Source organism: Astatotilapia calliptera, chromosome 7 (genome assembly GCF_900246225.1).
Source record: "Astatotilapia calliptera chromosome 7, fAstCal1.2, whole genome shotgun sequence".
NCBI classification, from domain to species: Eukaryota; Metazoa; Chordata; class Actinopteri; order Cichliformes; family Cichlidae; genus Astatotilapia; species Astatotilapia calliptera.
Window position 1 is genome coordinate 64,484,278 of NC_039308.1, and position 15,827 is coordinate 64,500,104.

At 40.0% G+C, this 15,827-nt stretch overlaps 1 protein-coding gene across 4 annotated transcripts in view; it reads left to right on the forward strand.

Moving 5' to 3' along the window:
- srgap1a (SLIT-ROBO Rho GTPase activating protein 1a) overlaps positions 1-15,827 on the forward strand; it is a 78,415-nt gene that overhangs the window by 12,539 nt on the left and 50,049 nt on the right. For all 4 annotated transcript variants that reach the window (XM_026176588.1, XM_026176587.1, XM_026176586.1 and 1 more), the window contains exon 2: positions 13,401-13,596. In XM_026176588.1, the coding sequence (XP_026032373.1) occupies positions 13,401-13,596 (196 nt within the window). The remainder of the gene's footprint in view (positions 1-13,400; positions 13,597-15,827) is intronic.

A 15,827-nucleotide genomic window follows, 5' to 3' on the forward strand; every position in this document is an offset into this window, starting at 1 on the left:
GGTTTAAAGTTAAGAAGACACTTATGTGGTTATTGTAGCTACTGTATTTCCTCAAATAAAAATTTCCTGTCAACTACAAGCCAGATTCTTGGCTTTTTGTGGGTGTGGGGCCTGGGGAACAAACCATCCTGTCAATCTTGTTGCATCTTATCGCTGCAACATTTTCACAGTAAGGCCAAAATGAGGGTTCCATCCATCCATCTTCTGCCCTTATCCAGTTCTGGATCGTAGGGCCAGCAGTCTAAGTAGAGATGCCCGGACATGTGACATGAATGTTATTACACTATCCTCCACCTGCCCCTGAAATCTACCCTTAAGTACAAGCTGTAGTGTACCCATCCAGGCACCTCATTACTTTAACCCCCAACCTGCACTGCTCAGTGTCAAGCAGTTGCTCCTGATGCTAACATTCAGATTGAGTTGAGGTGTCAGTAAACCAGGTTCATGTCTGTACAGGTTGGCAGTGGTGAGGTCTGGTATTGTCACGTATCAACATACTTGTTGAGATGGTGTGAAAATTGGAACTTTTCTGTGTAGTAAGCACATTAATATGGTTTGACTGCGCACAAAAGGTTTAGTTCCTGTTTAGAAGCAAATTGTAACATGATCCAAGTTTCTCTGGTGCTTGCAACAAATGAGAATTTTTTAAATACTGCCCTACCTCTTGGGTTCTTTTTTTCTAACTTGCTGAATTGTTACATAAACTGATAAACCTTGTAGACTTGCGGGACTCTTTTGTTAGCTTGTATAGCATAGTGTGTAATCAAAACATGGCACCAAACCAAGGCAGAGCTTCCCAAACGAGTTTCTTGTATTTAAAGAATGAAATGTACTTTATCTGACTGATTTGGCTTTCGGGAAATCGAAGCACAGATGCATGGGATGTCATCATGCCGATAGGTCAGATGTTCTATCTGCCCTGCTCCCCATGCCCCACAGTGTGCACAGAAATCATGGCACAACTTGTAATTCAACTGTCCTTCCTGGGAAGCGGTGTAGAAATAGTTTCCAGATTAGTACATAAATTAGCTGAGCTCTGCTTCATTTGGCCAACATTTGTATTTCTATGAAATAAATGAGACTTTTTTTAATGTTCTTAGTTTCACAGTGACTCAATAACAACATTATTACTCTGACACTCTGGGAAATGTACTGCCCTTATTTTAGTGCAGTTGAAAGACAACTTTTAAATTACTTTATACTCAATACATGACATTAGACTCCACATTTAAAGGAAGCAAGTATGTTAACGCTTGGTTGGAGATGTCTCAGTGAAAGGATTGTATTGATGTCTCTCTCGTCCACATGAGCAGAATCAACTTTGCAGGGCAATGAAAGCATTGTTTCACCTGTCAGATAAATTAATGCCAAGTTGGAAAAGATTAATATTTTTTCGTAAGGGGAGAGAAAATCCAACTTTTTTGATCATATTTTCGATCATAAATATAGATTAAAGTGAAGGGATAAATCTTTGAGTCAATGTCTCTGTTTCCTGTCTTTGCCGTCCCAGAGCTTGTAGTTGGCAAGATTCCCCAAATTCAGTTAATTATACTTTACTGCATTTTTGCACAACGTCAGCTTATATAGAAGTTATCAGCTGAACCAAACGATTGCATATACTGAACATTAAGGAGATATATGTATTCTTATCCTGTCTTCCTTCTCTCACCCCAACCGGTTGCAGCAGATGGCCCCGCCCCTCCCTGAGCCTGGTTCTACCGGAGGTTTCTTCCTGTTAAAAGGGAGTTTTTCCTTCCCACTGTCGCCAAAGTGCTTGCTCATAGGGGGTCATATGATTGTTGGGTTTTTCTCTGTATCCATGAAGCGCCTTGAGGTGACTTTTGTTGTGATTTGGCGCTATATAAATAAAATTGAATTGAATGTATTCATATACAGTATACTAACAATATCCTACTATAAAGCCTCAGTCATGCCCTGCACATGCTTTTCAACCAAACAGCCTCTTGTTTGATCACACGGAACGACTGAAAAGATGAAAGATGCAGACAAATGGCACATAGACACAGAGCACATCGCTACAAAAACATTCATAGATCCCTATTGACACTCACAAGGTTAGCACACAAGGAAGCTCTGTGCTACTTAGAGTCTAATTTAAAGGCATTACCCTAGTAATCAATACTGCCTGTGTGTAGACACAGAGGGGTTTGTAATAGTATTTTTAGAAAAGCCTGAATGGACATGTGTGTTTCTTCATGGTGTGTGTCTGTATGTGTTTGTGTGTGTGCATGTACAAACTTTTACTTGTGCTTTTTCTAAGCCAGCTGCTCATTTGCAGATAAAGCATGTTATCCATTGTCTTTGACCTTGAAACTATTTTTCTTTTCCAAACTTTAACCTATGAAGATCTGAATAGGAAATAAAGCCCATTATACCTCCAAACGTATCTGTGTTTTCAGGGTTTGTTTGTTTTTAAATGAAATGAATAAAGTAAGCATGGGGATATTAAACACCAATTTATTTCAAAGCAGACAAGATGAGCATTAGGAAGACAAAAAGCTTACTCATTTTCAGGTAAATTAAAAATATGGCAACAGATATGTGCAATTTGTTTTACAGTACAGACTAGCTAGTGGTAGGGCGTCAGGTTCACAGAAGCTAAACTGCAGGAAGAGGAGAGGTGCTGGTTTGTATTTAAGTACAGCAACATGTAAAATTTATATTACTTTTGTTATTTGTCTTTTTTGTGTGTGTGTTGTGGAGCAGTCTTATTTGTACTCGCCTCTGGATTCGCATAATACATTATAAAGAAAACTATTAAATCAGCTCAAAAACATCATGACAAGAATTTGAGATTTCCGGGGTGTCCCTGTGGTGTCTGTTACCGGTATGGTGGCAGTGGATTATTCGAGTGTGTTCTTATAGGTTGTTAGATTTGCACTATAACAATAGCATGCCTTTTTTCCCCTTTAATGTTTAAGAGCTTGCTAAGCCCTCTGCCCCCTTTGCAGTATTTTTATTTTACTGGCCTTATACTACGTTGTCTTCCCTTCTCAGTTTCTTTTATTCCCTCCATCTCACCAGTAGGCTTGCAGCACATGTCCTTCCCGATGAAATTACAGGCCTAGTCTTGAATAGGAGGGTTGTTCCTCCTCGGCCCCTCCAGTTCCACTGCCGGCTTAACCCTATCAAAGGCCCAGAAACCGCACATCCTGCAAGGTGCTGTTTTTTGTGGTAGAGCAAGGGGAGGGAAGGAGGAATGGCAGATGGGAAACCGAGCAGGGGAAGATCATTTTTCTTTGCTTTTCAGTGTGTACTGTACAAACGATGAAGAAATGGCTCTTTCCTTCTCTTGGTTTTTAGTTAAATTTCAGGATTTTTTTTTTTTTGAAAGATTTCTGAAAGGGAAACAGAATGTACAAACACAGTGGGTGAATAGACAGCTGGACAGAAAGAAACACAGGAGGACAGATGGCTTTGGAAGCCAGCTATGTATATCATCTGAAACAAAACAAACTATGAAAAAGCAGATGGACAACAGAGGCAGGCGAACAGGTCGATAGTGTTAAGACAAACATTCATGCAATCGAGGAAGGTCCACTTAAAGGTCGACAGTAACGTTGGCGATAATGTTAGAAACTAAAATGCCACCTATGTAACATTTTACTGATCAAAGGATGAATGTTTTAGTTGATGATACATACAACGTGAGCAAATGTACTTTTACAAATTAGTAATTCATTTATTATATTCAATGTCTTCAGTGAGTCATCTCTCCCACTGAAAATCTCTCTGTAGCTTTGTCTCTATACCTGCAGTGTAATTGTCCAAAGCCCACACAGGTACAAATCCCTGCTCTCCTTTTCTCTCCCTTTCCCACCTCCTTGAGGCCCAAGAGAGGGAAATCTCCTAAAAACAATCCCTCCTTCAACACTGTAGGCCACATAACTGCCCTGCCATTCTTTAGGTTCATCTTACAGACATTGTGTCATTAAAGTCTTTACCAGCGTGCTACAGTTTCCATTTGTTTACTGTGATTTAGAGTAAATACTCCAGCAGATGAAAGCTTGTGCGCATCCGTTCCAGATGTTTCTCATGCTGCACCCTCTTCAGCTGTCCAACCGCACAATTTTCATACTATTGTTACCCCAAACAAACATCCCAACTGTAAGACTTGTAGGCATGCCCAGCCAAGTTTTTTTTTTTCTTTCCCCCCTAAGGGCTGCTTTGTTAAAAATGACTGTTTGACATATGAGCTTTAGCCCCTTTAGCTCTACCTCCACTAATATGTCCAGACAAAGGCACTAAGACATGCCAGATGCAAGGTGAGGAGTTGGACTATTTTTTTTTTATCTTGGCAAAAGGTAAAAAGTTCAAACTTTAGACATATCGAAATTTGGTGTTCAGCGCAGTATTCTTTTTGAATTAAAATTAGCTTTTTTTCAGTATGTACAGAATATTTACATAGTTCATTTTTTGACACAAAAGAGCCCACACCGGTTCCTTTAGGGCAGCAGTGAGCAGTTTGGTCATGCCATCGTTCTGAAAGAGATTGTTTTCCTTACAGATTCTTATTTTTCTGACGTTAAGCCACACCATCCCTTTTTTCTTACTTGTCTACTTTCTTGCTTTAGTTTAACAGGTCATGTCAAAGCATGTGTCAGTGGGAACTTGGGTTTGGCATAGAGCACAGAGAAGTTTTGAATATCAGATAGTTATCCCCCCCACAGAGTTGAAAGGTGCCTCTGAAAAGTTTGTCGTTTGCCTCTTTGCAGAGTGCAGTGTGCTCTGATCCACAGCAGTTGGACAAAGGACTTCGGTGGTATAAAAGAAAATGCCTTTCAAATAGCTTCTGCAGTATAGAGGTCTATGTCTTATGTCAGCCGAATAAATTTGCACACATTTTTCAGACTAAGTTAAACTATAATCATTTTCTTTTTAATTGTGCCACTGGCTCCAGAGAGTTGGGTAGTTAGTGGCACCGTGCAATTTTATTTAACATAGCTATAGTAGACAGACATAACAAGAGTCATTAGTAAAAATCCATCTTGAAGATTAATAAGAAGCACAACTTCAGATACCATAAAATATGTTTAATAAATTGGAATAACTATATTTAGTTAAGCATAAAGTTTTATGATAAAACATCGTTTACAAAGAGATTTAAAAGTCGACACTAAGGCAAGTTTCACATCCAGAAGTGACAAGTCAGATGTTAGGACATATAACGGGCTCTGCCAGATGTTATGAAATGGGCATTTGGGTAAGAGAGGGTAGACATTTGAACTATAAAGAAGGAAAAAAGAGCTTTTATTATTATGGTACTATGACTTGATACGAGTTTTTCTTCACATGTTACCTCTAGACTTAACAGTAGGCCTGTTTAAGGTGGCAGTCATATCAGGCTTGGGTCATGCTAGAGCTCACAGTTTAGCCTACTTTATTCCTCACAGAGTTAGCTTATTCTATACTGGTGATGTCATATTTTTCCACGATTATTTGAAGCTTTCGTTGTCACTCTGGCTTGCCATTGCAGTCCATTGTTAAACAACGCATTCTCGAGCACAAAACACCACACTTTCGTCTGACGCACCAACACACCAGACTGGTATCCAGATCAAACAGTGTGTCTAGATGTTAAACAGCAGCTGAACAAACAGCTCAGGCTCTAAAACGGGCTCACTTCATCCAGCGTTCGGCTCCTTGCACTCTTATTTTATTTGGATCATAATGATGGTCCTCGAAGGCCACCGTAAAGTGATTGATCTCATGCCTGCCTGCTGTAAGCCTTTGGTGTGTCAGGGTGTTGCCTTAGCAACGGTGCCTTTTGACTTATGAGCCACTTAGCTAAGCTGAATCTAATTAGCATAGATTATTAGATTTCTGTTATTGAAATTATACATTTTAAATATTACCTTGTTGAATGGACTTGACGTAGATTGAAGCCTTTGTTTCGTGCAGTTAGAATCGTCTAGCTTAAGATTGGTTTTTAACCGCTAGAGTGTGTTTTGGTTGAACAGTGCAGAGAGTTATCCACCATGACTGAGCAGTTTCTGAGCCAGACTGTAAAAAAAACTAGAGTGCTGGAAGGAACCTGAACTCTTTGAGTCTGCTGCTCACAATAATCCTAGACCCAAGAGGAAACACAAGAATTCACAGCACAGTTACTACTGCATTTCCTGTTTCTATGTGCGTGTGGGTGAGTGTGTGGGTAGGAGTTATCAAGAAAAGTAGCTGGTTTGTTGGTCACTGCTGCCACTGTGAAAAAGGAAGAAGCTTCTTTAAAATGTACCTCTGGTGAGTTGAAGACAGTTCCTGCTCAATCACAGAATATGTCAAAGGATCTAGTTTTGATCTGAGTGTTTGAAAGAATCGGAGAATTATAGGCTCTCTTTCATTCTAATTTAGCAGCCGTTCTCTGGATCACAGTAGCCTACAGTACTTGCACTGGAAGCCTCTCTGCGGTTTTGGAAGCTGTTAACATGTCAGTCAGATGTTGTAATGTGGACCTTGTTGCCAGCTCTACAATATTTTGAGATAAAACCCTTTAGCAGAGCTGCCAGTGTGTTATGTGTAATTTGGCTGTGCTTTAAGTAAGCGGAGGGAATCCATTCAGCCTCTTTGGCAAGTCCCTCTGACTTAAGACCAACCTGACTACTCCTCAAGTTAAAGCTGTGTCCCTCACAGCTTTATTTCATTCAAAAAAAAACTGCTTGGCTGCCCTTTGATTATTTTTATTTTATTTTATCAGACACACAGGATATATGATACAAGTAGAGAAGGCTTACATATTAGTAATGCAGTCTGGGTAGTGATGTAATCTGAGATAACACAGTAACATAATCCAGCTGTTTGTCCAGATGTAGGACAGAAGGGCTGGTCAGGCATACCAAGCAAACTATGAATTTTAGTGGTTTCCCCAGGCTAATGGAGTCAATTCTCAAGTTACTACATGACCTCAGCAGATATAGTGACTGACAGGTTTTTTTTTAGGTGCACTGCATCTAACGCTGTCCTGATGAGCAATAATGTAAAATGTGGAAATCTCTCCCATTTGGAAAACTTCTAAAGACTCTAACGTGGATCAAGTGACCGGTGGGTCACCCACACCCTGAGCGTGGGTTTGATTTTCCAACAGCAGTGTTGGTGAAGATTCACTGTGCATGAGTGCTGTGAGTGAGAGAAGGTAACAGTTAGGTAGCTACAACTATAGTAATTATTTATTTTATTTTTTGCTTTGCATTCTTGTTGCACGCCTGCGCTAAAAAAACTACCCGCACATGTCCACGATCCCAACCTTTCATCTCCCTTTTTAATATCTAATTTCAACATGCCCCTATCACATGGTTCGAGTTGCTTTTTCACATCAAGGATTTTCTGTTTTTCTGGCACATTAATATATAACAGCAGGGCCTTCTTCATAGGCAGTAATGTAAATGAGTATCTGGACAAGCAAGATGTGGTTTAGATCTTTTATGGATCTAATTGCTTGGATAGAACTGCTTTTGTGTCTTGGTGTGCGTTTATCAAGACAGCAGCAACATGAATGATAGCACTGCTACAGTTAAATATAGCAGCACGCCTTTGTAGGATTATCCAAATGTGAGAGAATAAGTGACATAGGCGAGTTTTTCTAGAACGTGATCCCATTCCAGTTATAATTAAAAACCTGTTCTCTATTAAAAGCTGATCAGCAATTTTGTAATTACGTTTGATGCTATTTATCCTGTCTTGTATCCAGCCTCTAGAAGAGGCATGGACAACTCCCCCTCTCCCATAACCCTAGATCTGAAGCAGATGGTAAGGTTGGGCACGCTCCTTTATAGTCCCTCCCCAGGCCTTAGCCGCTATTTCAGGTGCTGCTGATGAGCCAGTCTGCATGTGGAAATGCAGCAGTGGGACTGATGTGGTACAGCATGTCCCAGATAGCTGCTTGTGGAAACTGTAATCAACTTGGAGCAACTGTAGAAACTCTCTGAGAGTCTAAAGTCTTTTATAGTTCCCACGGAAGAGTACAATGTTGCACTTATTATAAGTAACAGATGTATTTCAGGCAGATTGATTCATAACAGAGTTAATTGGCAGCATCATGGGAGAGCATGTTGTTGAGGGAGAGGAAAAGTTATCTCTCGAGCCCTCTGACAGTAGCCGAGTTGTTTTTTACCGGAGCCCAGTTTCTCTCTCAGAGGGTCAACACTGTGGGTCAGTAGCCATCCTGCTTACAAGGCACTTTCTTTGACAATAGAACAAGCCTATCTGGCAAATCAGATCAGCCATTCTGAACTGCAACTTTGGACATATTTGTCGCCATGAATGGGGTTATGTGAAGTATGTGATGTGCTCTCCAAAGGAGCAATTGGATAGCATCCAGCTCAGAAACAATGCGGCCTTGGTCCTACTGATCACCACAAAGAGCAAATCGCATTCTCTCATTGTCCATATCAGAACCATGTGCATTCTGGGTAACACTGACTGGGTGTCCATCGGTGAGCTGGATTTGTTGCCGACATGTTTACAGGCTATGCTATCATTCTGCAGGCTACGTAGCTTTGCAGGAGGAATAGGACGACGGTGTTACACTGCGCATTTCTGTTTTCTTTAGCAGAATTTAAGATATAACACGGGTGCTCTCATTTCAGTCTGTCTATCACAGTTGTGCGTGTGTTAGGGTGCAGTGCATCACAGGCTTTGATGTAACACCGCGCAGACACACACAGACCTCCACACATGTTTACCATACAGATGAGCTCAGAGTGGCAGAAAGGAATGCAGCATGTAATAATAGATCAGCACTCGCCGCCGCAATAAGATGGTTCCAGCTTGAGAAAAACTTTGGAGTGGCTTGATTTTTAAAGCCTTCAAGGTCCCAAGTGACGGCCTCTGTTGGTCGTGTTAGCTTTTTAAGAAGTGAGTCAGACAGCAGATGCTGCCCTTAGTATGGGTTTCAGATAAAGCATCAGTATGATCACAGGAAGACTGACCTCAAACACCAAAGTAAATTCGTTTTTCCTTTCTAATATTTACACATGGGGTTAGATAACTTTCTCCCTTTTTATATAAATGGAAAATCATAACTCGAGTTTGTGCCCTCTAAATGGTGCATGAACATGAAAAATTGCAAGTGGTGAGCAAGCTTTCCTGTCACTCATTCTGTTACTGTAAAGTATTCTGTAAATACTTTACTCTGCTTTGTTCTGTTTGGTTTCCTGAAGTTTAAACACTGATAGCTATTTTGGTTTTGAGACACAGTTTCATTGTCCTGTGTGACACTGCAGTTTAGTATCTGTATAAATGGACAAGTTCATATACTCCGATGTGATCCGGGCACATAAACAACTGGTTACAGCTGGCTATTCTTGCAGCCATCACTGTATATTTCTCATGCATTTACTAAGTCAGTGACTTGTGTGCACAAGGCGCCTCAGCACTCGGTGACCCTGCTCTATAACTTTATGTTGTGTGCCACTTTGCAGCTGAGTTGCGGTGGTTCTTAAATGATTTGACTTTGCTATTGATCGTGACACATCTAGTAGGGGAAAAAGACAAATTTATAAACTGTTGTTGCAACAATGCCATCCTGTTACCACACTTGTGCATACAGTGTAGATTCCTGGTTTGAACCCACCAGCTGATTGAGGCCCTTCTATGTGGAGTTTGCCTTTTCTTCCCATGTTTGTGTGGGCAGTTTCTAACCTACCCTCTCAGTCCACAGACTTGCATGTTGTGTTTACTGGTGATTCTAAATTGGCTATAGGTGTCGCTGTGAGCATGCATGGCTGTCTGTCTCACTGTGTTAGCCCTGGATGGACTAGAGACAAGTTCAAGGTGTAACTTGCTTTTTGCCTAATGACAACTGGAAAAGGCCATGAGCCCATATGAGTCTGAATTGGATAAGCTGCTAGGAACTGGATGGACGGCTGGTCTAAACTGAAATTGAAAAATCAACAGTTGGTTTTGTAGTTATTAAAGCAGAGGTGTCGAACTCCAGGCCTCGAGGGCCGGTGTCCTGCAGGTTTTAGATGCATCCTTGATCCAACACAGCTGATTTAAATGGCTAAATTACCTCCTCAACATGTCTTGAAGTTCTCCAGGGGGCTGGTAATGAACTAATCATTTGATTCAGGTGTGTTGACCCAGGGTGAGCTCTAAAACCTGCAGGACACCGACCCTTGAGGCCTGGAGTTCGACACCCCTATATCAAAGTGTCCAGCATTTGGAAGGCAGTTTTGGAGGATATTTCTGTAGGTTGGGAAAACAGCAGCTACATGTGGCCAAAACTGAGGGGGGGGGAAACGTTTTTTTTGTATTTATTGTGACGATAGGCCTCCGTGACTTCGTTTTCACTGTTTAATTTCTAGAACTAAAAAGTCAATTTGCAAAGCACGTCCTAGTTTTAGGCAGCGCCCGACCTATTATCTTGTCTGACAGGTGGTTGCCTTATAACAGTCATTTCCATTTTGGCGCTACAGCGTTAGTGGCCAATACTTGACTTCGAAATGAATGATTTAATGAGTTTCTGTGTGCAGTCACGAGTGTAATTGTGTTAAATGATCCAGTACAGTCCTTTGTGTCAATGCCACGGTAGCTTTGTTTTAATCCGCACACCCTTTGGAGATGGGAAAAATTGCAAGGTTTACTCATTCATCAGAAAGCCCGGTGTACTTTACTCAAGTCAAATTTAAAAGCAAACCTTTTCTTAGTGCTCACCGGTGTCCTGCTAGCTCGTTTAATGGCCTGATGTTCTCGATTGCAGACTGTCCATGATAATGTTGTTTCTGGTTCACAAGACTTTAACAACTGTGATAAACATTGATTTAAATTTAGCATCTCTGTGTTCCAGCTGTTTCAAAGTGGTTTATTTGCTTATGAGTGCCAGAAGGAAGTCGATGCTATGTGAGAATGCAAAAACAATCAGTTCTAGACTCAATGTAAATGTTTAACTTATCAGGATGGGGTGAGCACATCTTGTGTTGATGAATGAAGTGGAGCTTTTTCTAATTGATTACTGCATCATGGGCATGTGTCCATATGCACACAGGCAGACAGACAGCTCTCACCCATCTTTGGCTGGAAGCTGTCTAAATGAGTCAGCAGCTGATTGGCCATTAATTGAACTATTGATGGATTTCTGTTAAGACTCTGGCTCTTAGGGATCTTTTATCTTCCTTGCCAAAGTATTTGTTCCCGTATGATTGTATCATCAAATACTTATCGCAACGTTTTGTATGCTTTACTTCTGTATTAACGACTGCATTAACTAAGTAGGAGGTTGGCTGATTCAAACAAACACTGACCAAGCATTAATTTCAGCATTGTGGCTCCTTGACGTCTGGGTTGTGTTGCTCTGTGGTTCAAAGGATGTGTCCTATTTATTTTTTAAAAAGATCCATGAGGAAACTTTTTCTGATGAGCTTATTAGTTGGTCACTGACCATGGCATAGGAGATGATTAAATTCCCTCCCTTATAAAGCTGAACAGCCATCAATGAATCACAATTTCAGACACTGATATATAAACATAGACAGTACGATCGAAACAAATCAGGTAGTTCAATAGTGATCCAGCAGTGCAGTATGACAAAGCCTTTTCAACAGGAACTGATACACGTTAAACTATGACTAATGAAAATGAAACTGATTCACTGTGACTTTCATGAAGATGAGGCCAAAGTGGGATTCAGGTCTGACGTACATTTAATACTGGGCAGAATTACATAATCCACAAGTTTCACTTTGATTCCTAACAGGCTGTGCTTATGCTTTCTCTTCACTACAGCCATCTAGGGTACTGACCAGTAGTTTTAACAAACACAGAAGCCTAACCAGTTAGCTAAAAGTAGTGAATACATGGTTAGCTAACACTAGCAAATAGCAACTCAAAAGTAAGTAGAAAAAATATGTAAATAAATATAGGAAAATTCTCACTGTAGCTGAGATGATGTAGATGTCATTTCACACAAGCACAAGAATACTCCTCAAAGGAAAGCAATGGTTTGCTATGATGTGTTTAGGTAAAAGCTATCTGGGTTTAGATCTCTGTTCACAGTTTCTACTCAGTGATAATGTCAGTAACTGCACCTTACAGCTCACGAAAAGGATTTCTCTACTGAGTAATCAGAAAATAATGAGAAAAATCCAGGGATAGTGCTTGAAAGGAAAAGGAAATGTATGAAGTTTTGCTATTGAAATTGAATTTTTCAAATTCTTTTATTAGAAAAAGCAGAAAAACAGATAAAACACTTTTTTTAAAATGTCAAATGGTATGGTCATTTGACCTGATATAAAAAAAAAAAAAGGCATAAAAACCTTGAATTCAGTTCCATAAATGTAGTCGTCTTTTTCTGAATGACCCAGGATGATTAAATCTTTAACCCAATCAGGCTGGTTTGGTTTTTGTATAATGGCTCAGACTACAAATGACTTGTGAGGCATTACATCTTAGTGTTTTCTACCTTTAGAATTAGGGATCACTCCACACTTCTCTCCAGTGGTGTTGGCTTTAAATCACCTCATTAATCTGCTTCCTTTGCTGAAGATGTCCGACCAGGCTGCGCCCATTAGGTAAAATCCATTATACACGGCTGTGGTGAGACGGAACACACAGAGGAAACAATTTGTGTGCGACTGTCTTCATGCAAGTGTGTGTGTGTGCACTCCCAGTTGCCCTGTTGAGAACGTAAATTTAAATGAGGGCCACGCTGACAACCGTGATTTCTCAGAAAAGACCTTAGAGGGTCATTTGCCTGCATGTACAGCTTGTTTATGTGATGCCTGGTGTTGTCCCTCTGCCTTCTTAAGTGGATTTTCACTGATGAGCACCAATGAGAATGCATGTATCTGTGTTTGTGTGTGTGCGCGTGCATGCACGGGTCTGCGCTGTAGCCTCGGTATGACGTGAATCATCTTCCATTCATCCTCGAGTTATTTTCAGCCTTAATGAAACACCTGAGACCAGTCGACAACTTCATATCTTTACAAACATTCATAAAACCCATAACTAAGGGATAATAAGCTATGGTGGGCCTATCAGTTGCACTCCTATGCACACATACTATCATGTAATTGCTCGCATTGCTGATCATTTGTCCCATTTACCTATCGATACATTTTAGACATTTTATGCTTGCATGCCCAGTTTTAAGCCAAATTGTGCACCTTCATAACTGATATTTTTCACGTATTTTAACATTTAAGAGTGTGTAGTTTTCAAAATAAGAGCCAATTTAACCGGTAAATACATGCGATTACTGCAGAAATAACTGTTGCATGTAATCATTTAGCTAGTTTAGCTCTATTACAAGATCTCAGAAAGCTAAAACATCAGTATATGAGTACCAGCCTCACATATGTGTTTCTGTGGCTTCTTCTCATTCAGTTTGTAGCTCCTAATATATTTATATTTATATATATATATATTTTTTTAAATTTGTGTCTTTTCAGAGATCAGGGCCCAGTTAGTGGAGCAGCAGAAATGTCTGGACCAGCAGACAGAAATGCGGGTCCAGCTGCTGCAGGACCTCCAGGATTTCTTCAGGAAGAAGGCGGAGATTGAGATGGAGTACTCCAGAAACCTCGAGAAGCTGGCCGAACGCTTCATGGCAAAGACTCGCAGCACTAAAGATCACCAGCAATACAAGTGAGAGGAAACTGTCTCGATGTTTGTATGTCGTCAATGTGTTTCTTATGTAACACGGGTCCAATAATAACCTTTAACTGTTGCTCTGTAATTCTAAGCTTTTCTAGATTTTGCTTCACAAATATGGATGTAACAAATCTCTAAATTAATCAGATCAGGCATTGGCTAGTTCACCAACCAGGCAGTTTTTCTATTGGTGTTACCTGACCTCATTCTCTGTTTACGTCCTAGAAATGGTCATACAAAAAAGGTCCAAAATCATCAGGTTCCTACAATGTGTGTACGGCCAAATTTGTTCTTATCACTGTGCGTTATTGGTGAATCATAATTATACAGGCCCAGTTTAGTGGTGAGGTTGTTTTAACAGAGAAATCTGCCTTGTTAAAGCAAGATGAGGTCTAACTAAAGAAAAACAGGATAGTGTCAGAGGAGGAATTTGAAAAGGTACATTTTCCAGTGTGTTTCATGACAATTTGTACTGTTTGAATGTGTAGAACCATGTAGTGTTTTATATTAATATATTGAGAATATTACATCATTGTAGCAGAGGAGCTTCTTGAATAATCCATCTTGACTTTTCATTTTGCATTTCTGTGTGTGCCACAATAGACACAAGCCTAAGTAATGAGGACAAAGTGCTGTGAATGTCATCATAAGGACATATTAGACGTTATCTAGTGGATGGGGTATTATTTTGATACAGTTGCTAAATATATTCTAAAATTGGCAAAGCTGTTATAAAACGGATTAGAGTTAAGATCTTTGACAGTTTCTGTACTTTATATTTTGGATATTTGGATATATTTAGTTCTCAAGGAGTATTTTTGTTTGGTATCTACCCTTAAACAAAAATACCAAAGTGTAGTGAGAAGAAAAACTGTTTGCTTTCATTCTGTTTGTCTTCTTTCTCGCCCTGTCCTCCTCCCTCTTCTTCCGCTGTATTTATTGTGCATCGGTTTGTCTCGGAGGCTTTTTGATCGATTTTGACACAGTTAAGTATAGTGTGCTTTTTGGCCTTATTAGTAGGAGGTGGCTCATGGAAAAAGCAGACATTAGCATATCGTTTGAACTTGTGGTGGAGCAAAAATAAAATGTATGTTTGTCCTCGCTGTCTGCAAATAGCCCCTGCTCTCTGTCTGAAGTTCCAATGGCTCTAGCAGCTGTGCGTGCCCATGTGTGTAACCAGTGAGAAGACTCTGGTATGGCGCTCTGTGGTTTTCATTGTATGATGTACAGTCTGGTCACTTCATTCACAGGGTAAACATTTGGCATCTGCCTAGGAGCATATTTCTTAAGTAAATATAAGACGTTTGAATAACATTAAGAATTCTCCTGCGGGTGTTAAATCATGTGGCCCATATTTTTGTGTTCACATAAGCACGTACAATAAGGCTTCAGTATTCTCCAGGCTGTTTTCATTGGACAAATTTGTCTGTGGTGTGAAAAACTGTTTTTATTCTGTCTGTAGCATGATGTCCATTTTTATTAGCGATGCACTGGTTCTATTAGCAAAAGCTAAGGCGTCGAAATAATATTTGCAAATACTAGATAATAACGTAATATTTGTTTTAAGGGTCTAGGAGTTCATTGGTCCCATATCAGACAACACCAAGCTCGGCTTAAATACTATTTATTCAACTTTGTAGCAAATACATGCGTCAGAGAATATTAGTTTACTGAAATAAGTATTTACATCATTTACCTAAATTATTTAAGTTGAGTGTGAGAGTTAGTTGGTTCCTGCATGCTGGTTTTAAAGTTTTGCTACTTTTCTATTTCCTGCTCTTACTGTGAGTGTAGATTTGACCACAATGCAATTAGTTAAAAAATATCGAAGGCATAAAAAGAAAAGCTGTTGTGTTGAGTGCGAAATGCTTTCAAACTGTTGACCCTTTGCAGTTTGCTTCCTCTATGCTGTTAGCTCTCCTGTTAGCAATTGATACACTGCTGCTGCCAGCTAGCACAGTAAGCAGAGAACAACTGAAGTGACCTGATGGCCCCATAAATCTGACCTTTGTCACTGATACACGATCCAGCTCTTTGAGTCAGGAGTGGACAGAGATTGTTTCCAAATATTAGGTACGTCACTAGTTTTGAAATTAACTTGGGGGAAAAATTGGTAAAGCAGCGAGTTAAGGTCTTAGTTAAACAGTATTAGAAGCTGATCAGTGACCCTTCTGATAGTTGGTGAGTGTTTGCTAGCGTGAAATTGGTCGCAGAGAGGTATATGG